Raw genomic sequence first — 6,097 nt, 5'->3', positions numbered from 1 at the left:
TATCCAGGAAGTGACATCACCATTTTATCCCGGAAGTGACATCACCATTTTATCCAGGAAGTGACATCACCATGTTATCCAGGAAGTGACATCACCATGTTATCCAGGAAGTGAAGCCTTGATGCAGTAGTAAGTGCAGGGAAAGAGCACTTTATAAGCATTTCCTGTAATAAGTGTATATTGGGGATTTGTATAACTTTTGAGGGGCAATACAATACATTAATAAAATTTTTTGCTTGGCTTCTAAATAAAGATACACCCCTTGCAATGTTCACATCAGAACCCCGGCCACACCTTACCCAGTAATAAAACAAAAGCTGCATGTAATGTTGAATGTGAACATTTTTTATTGTGCTTCACAGATAAAATAAATATTAAAATACAAATTTTTACTTTCAAACAAATACAATATAAAATATTATCACTTCATACCGGTTACAAAAAATAAATTTAAATTTAAAAAAATTCTATGGAAACAATAATTTAAAGTTTCAAATGTTTTCTCAGATTGTTGGCCTTGGTATTGCTACATTTTATCCAGCTGTTGTTTTTCAGTAGACGGGTGACTCTCTTCTTAGAGGAGCTGAATTCATATTGGCGATGTCCATCAAAGAGGTAAAGGAATTCTAAACATGAAAAATGTAATATTAATATTCAGTTTTTTATATTTTTTTTTTAAAAAAGAACTATCCCTTAAATGCACAAGTTATGTCCTTTAGTACCCTAAACATTACAATTTTCCTTTTTATTTCAGCTTCCTTATGGCACAGGTATTCTGTAGTACTAGTTTGGAGTATGTGAATTGCTATGATGATAATTGTTAGAATGACAAAAAAAAAATTCAAAAAATTGTTTGTTTTTCTTACCGTCTTTCTGGAAAGCCGCTTGAATCTTGGTTAGACCTGGAAAGTTGTCCACAATTTTTTTAGGGAAACCACTGTCCATGCGCTGTGTCTTTTCATCAAAACTGCGGATAGAATTTTAGGATCACCGTTAATATGATATGAACTCTTTAACAGTACAGATTAAAAATGTGAGGCGGGGGCTGTAAGGTAATTTTGTGGACAATTTCATTTTTCTTAGTATTGTTTATTTAATTTTATGTAAGTAAACGGATGTTTTGGGAGAGATGTTACCTCCAATATTGATCGTTCACAAAGAAATAAGTTTTTCTGGAATTTTCGTCATGGACGGCAGCATCAATTCTTCTGACGGTCCGTGGAAAACCCAGATTGTATATACTCTTAGGAGAATCTTTTGTGACTTCATAACCACTAATGACCCAGTATTTGGCACCTAGAAAATAATTAGATTGTTTTGTTATTATTAAGTATCTATTATCTATATCCTGTCCATTATCTATCTATCTATCTATCTATCTATCTATCTATCTATCTATCTATCTCCTATCTATCTATCTATCTATCTATCTATCTATCCATCTATCTACTGTACCTATCTCCTATCTATCTATCTATCTATCTATCTCCTATCTATCTATCTATCCATCTATCTACTGTACCTATCTCCTATCTATCTATCTATCTATCTATCTATCTATCTATCTATCTATCTATCTATCTATCTATCTATCTCTCTATCTATCTATCTATCTATCTATCTATCTATCTATCTATCCATCTATCTACTGTACCTATCTATCTATCTATCTATCTATCTATCTATCTATCTATCTATCTATCTTATTTCTATCTATCTCCTATCTATCTATCTATCTATCTATCTCTCTATCTATCTATCTATCTATCTATCTATCTTATTTCTATCTATCTCCTATCTATCTATCTATCTATCTATCTATCTATCTATCTGTCTGTCTATCCATCTATCTACTCTACCTATCTCCTATCTATCTATCTTATTTCTATCTATCTCCTATCTATCTATCTATCTATCTATCTATCTATCTATCTATCTCCTATCTATCTAACTATCTATCTATCTATCTATCTATCTATTATCTCCTATCTATCTATCTATCTATCTATCTATCTATCTATCTATCTATCTATTATCTCCTATCTATCTATCTATCTATCTATCTATCTATCTCCCTATCTCCTATCTATCTATCTATCTATCTATCTATCTATCTATCTCTCTATCTATCTATCTATCTCCTATCTATCTATCTATCTATCTATCTATCTATCTATCTCCTATCTATCTATCTATCTATCTATCTCCTATCTATCTATCTATCTATCTATCTATCTATCTATCTATCTATCTATCTCCTATCTATCTATCTATCTCCTATCTATCTCCTATCTATCTATCTCCTATCTATCTATCTATCTATCTATCTATCTATCTATCTATCTATCCATTATCTATCTATCTATCTATCTATCTATCTATCTATCTATCTATCTCCTATCTATCTATCTATCTATCTATCTATCCATTATCTATCTATCTATCTATCTATCTATCTCCTATCTATTTATTCAATAATTCCCCATCTACCCACGTAACATATATCTATCAATGTAAACTAGAATATTATTAATCTAAAATAGGTAAAAGTTAATGACTATAAAATAATTCCAACCTTTGAAGACAAGAACTTGGTCCCTGTCCTGGAACTCATAGGCGGCCTGGATGTGATTCGGCAGAGATGGCCAGAAGACTTTGATTAAATGATGTTCGACTTCAGTGTTTTGGGAAATTTGGCGCCAGAAACCACTGTGAAATAGAAGCATACATTAAAGCATTGCATGTACCCGGGGATAGTTCTCTTTATAAATGTTGCAGGCTTGGTTAAGCTAAGTCTATAGACATCAATTTTACTTACTTTTCTTTAAAAAATAAGATTTCTCCGCGCAGAGTTGTCACAGCGTCAAAAGTGATGTTGGGCAGACAGGTGGATGGGGTACTCGGCTCAACTGGCTTCACGGGGTCATTTGGCTCCACTGGGGTGGTTCTGGCTCCTGTATCAATGTAACAATTAAGTTGTTAATTTAATCCTCTCTAAATACAACAACTACATTTTTATAAATTTTGCAAAAAAAATTTTAATTTTGCAAATTTAGTTGTTATCCTTGTACACACAAGACATGCAATACTATCAATAAAGCATGATTTGTGCATTGTGCAAGTATACTAGGAGGGGATGAAAGGAGATTTATACGCCAATGATAGTCACATACTACTTTTCTTACCATAGAGTGATTGGATTCCATTGACATCATCTTCAGGAAGGCGGAATTCACTGGGCTCAATGAAATGGTAGGTGGGATACATCAGAGCACTGGGATCCCTGGAGTGGAAAAGGCCGAGGGAATGGCCAAACTCATGAGCAGCCACAAGGAATAAGTTATAACCTGTAAAGAAAGCGATTTCATTAATAAAGATTCAGCTTCACTGACAGAAATTGAAAATTTGCAATTATTTGTAAAAAACAATAGTGACTGTAAATATTGGAGAGATCATGACAAGTGTGACCAAAGCATCCTGCCCCCAAACATAGCTGAAGAATGTAGTAATCTGAGACTCGTTGCTCATGGCAACATCACCATTTAACATCTATGGTTGTTAGGCCGCATCTCCTTAGCAACCTGTTTATCTGAAATCTAGATTCGCATTTACAGCAGTAATTCGCCCCCATTATATTTATGATGGAACACAGGACCTACCATTTGAGCCACTTGTCCATGTTTCATCTTCATCAAAATGGGCATCTCCACCGATTCCACTGGAAGGGGCAAAGGCATGAGCAAGAGTTCCATGTGGGCCGTCAAATGGGTAGTAGTCATTATGGACTGTGGAAGAGGATAATCACATCTTATTATATTGTTCTGTGCTTTATTAATTCGCACTAATACATGGGATACGTTCGGGTTCCTACCTTGGGCAGCAAAGGAGATCTCAATGTCAGAAGTTCCACTGTAGATTCGGGTAAAAGTCAAAGGGGTCACATCGCTCCAAACCTTAAATGCCCTCTGAATGGCGTAGTCTACGTCAGTGCTGCGCATATCGGGTGTGTAATTCAGTATTCTAGAAGAAGAGGGAAGAGAGCATGAGATCATTCATGCCTAAATGTTGGCTTGACCAGAGGAAGCCATCAAGTCCTTCAGCATTACCTGTAAGTCAGGTCTTTCTTGTTCCATCCATTGTTACCGGGGAAGGTGGCGTATTCACCGACATCAACAAACCCGCACCGAGGTTGGTGCATCAGTTCCATGGTGTCCGCATCCAGTTTTCCTGTCACTGTTAGACCGAGAGATTCCTGCATTTCCTTGATTTTTACAATAAATGGATTTTCGCCTTTCATTCTTGACTGTCTTATTCCATTGGATTTAAGATTATAATATTTCTTCAGATATTCCTAAAGTGGAGATAATGGCAGAACATGAAAAAATGTAACCCAAAATTCCCAGTAAAGCAATAAAAAGACAAAAAAACAACCGCCCCAAAAAAAGAATAAAAACGGAAAAACAGTATAATTTTTTTCCACTCCGTGGAAGTGTTCCGTGTCACTGTAGCGCCACCACAGGATAAATGAAGCATTACAGTTTTAATTGACATACGAGTAGACTTAGTAGCCACGTCCACTTTAGCTGATAAACGGGTGACCCCCTTGTAAACACCAAAAATTTACCAATATTGTAGACAACTCCTATAGGGCCTATTACCAACAAAAAATAATAATAATCCTACTACAAGTAAATCAACTCATCAATTATGATAAAAAAGTAATGTCTAATAATGGATCATCTTTTTGCTTTCCAATATTTGTCATACTAGTAATAATGTAGAAGCCATAACATAGACCCCCCCACTAATACTACGTATAAAAAATTACATAAATTCCCTCTAATTCTATACAAAAGCAATAACATACACTCCTAGTAATTCTATTTACTTACAATTACCATAGAAAAGCAAAAGCATAAACTACAACTAATTCTATACAAAAGCAAAAACCACAATCTCCCATTAACAGTATATAAAAGCAATAACAAAATCTCCCACTATTACTATTTATAAGTCATAAAGTAAACTTCCGCTATTACTAATGTTTATAAAGAAAATAGCATAAACTCTCGCGAATGCTAATAACATAAACTCCCACTAATACTATGTAAACTCAAAAAGATAAACTCCTACTTATACTATAAAAAATTACATAATCTCCCATATAAAAGACAATAACGTACAATTACACTAATACTATATAAAAGACAAAATCATACTTTCCACTTATACTATATAAAAGACAATAACGTACAATTACACTAATACCATATAAAAGACAATAACGTACAATTACACTAATACTATATAAAAGACAATAACGTACAATTACGCTAATACTATATAAAAGACAAAACCATAATCCCCACTAATACTATATAAAAGTAATAATAATCCCCACTAACAGTATATAAAAGCAATAAAATATATATGTAATAGCATAAACTCTAATACTATATAAAAGTAACTATATAAAATCCCTCGATACCAGGTCATTCTATAATAACCGGCATGTAATATACTTACCTCAGCGAATTTGGCATCATTCTCCTCGTTGTCTCTGGGAGGTTCTGCTGGGAAAGCCGAGCTGTAGGCTACAGAGAGTAGCAGGACAAGCAGCACCTTCTTCATTGCTCGGTCTCCTTAGGTGTCTAGGGGTTATCACTTTCTCCTGGTCTGTGAGATCCTGAGTGCAGAGCCGCCCTTTATATACCGTACCTGGTGCCTCATCAAGACTACACAGAGTGACTCACTGTTTACGACTTCCTACAAAAACAGCAAAAACCTTCTAAGTTTTTTTCGCTGCCAACATGTTATGACAAAGTGCAAACTAAGTAAAGCCCGCACTTGTGCAACATTTTTTCATGATTAATGATCAGGAAGAGGTTTGGGAGAGAAGGGGGAAAAAAAGACACTTTAACACCGCAAAACAAATGGGAGAAACAACTGTTTATTTAAGAAAAAATGTAATGAAATTTTTTTTAAAAATGTGAATTTATATACATTTAAGGACAGGGAAAAAAATGATGTACCAAAAAGAAGTTGTTGGAAGGGAATGAAACTTTATAAGTGGGACTGTAATGATGATCTATGTGCG

At 34.4% G+C, this 6,097-nt stretch overlaps 1 protein-coding gene across 1 annotated transcript; it reads right to left on the bottom strand.

Moving 5' to 3' along the window:
* Nucleotides 1-329: 329 nt before the first annotated feature.
* LOC138793405 (matrix metalloproteinase-18-like) lies at nucleotides 330-5,766 on the bottom strand. Its single transcript, XM_069971968.1, has 10 exons — nucleotides 5,527-5,766; nucleotides 4,107-4,351; nucleotides 3,872-4,020; nucleotides 3,660-3,785; nucleotides 3,186-3,347; nucleotides 2,819-2,954; nucleotides 2,576-2,709; nucleotides 1,137-1,296; nucleotides 867-967; nucleotides 330-626 (listed from the first exon to the last, which is right to left on the bottom strand). The coding sequence occupies exons 1-10, from the start codon at nucleotides 5,629-5,631 to the stop codon at nucleotides 484-486; spliced, it is 1,461 nt and encodes a 486-aa protein (XP_069828069.1). The 5' UTR covers nucleotides 5,632-5,766; the 3' UTR covers nucleotides 330-483.
* Between the last annotated feature and the right edge of the window lie 331 nt (nucleotides 5,767-6,097).

The sequence above is a fragment of the Dendropsophus ebraccatus genome, chromosome 5 (genome assembly GCF_027789765.1).
Source record: "Dendropsophus ebraccatus isolate aDenEbr1 chromosome 5, aDenEbr1.pat, whole genome shotgun sequence".
NCBI classification, from domain to species: domain Eukaryota; kingdom Metazoa; phylum Chordata; class Amphibia; order Anura; family Hylidae; genus Dendropsophus; species Dendropsophus ebraccatus.
The sequence above is the reverse complement of the archived record's forward strand: the minus strand, read 5'-3'. Positions and strand labels throughout refer to the sequence as shown.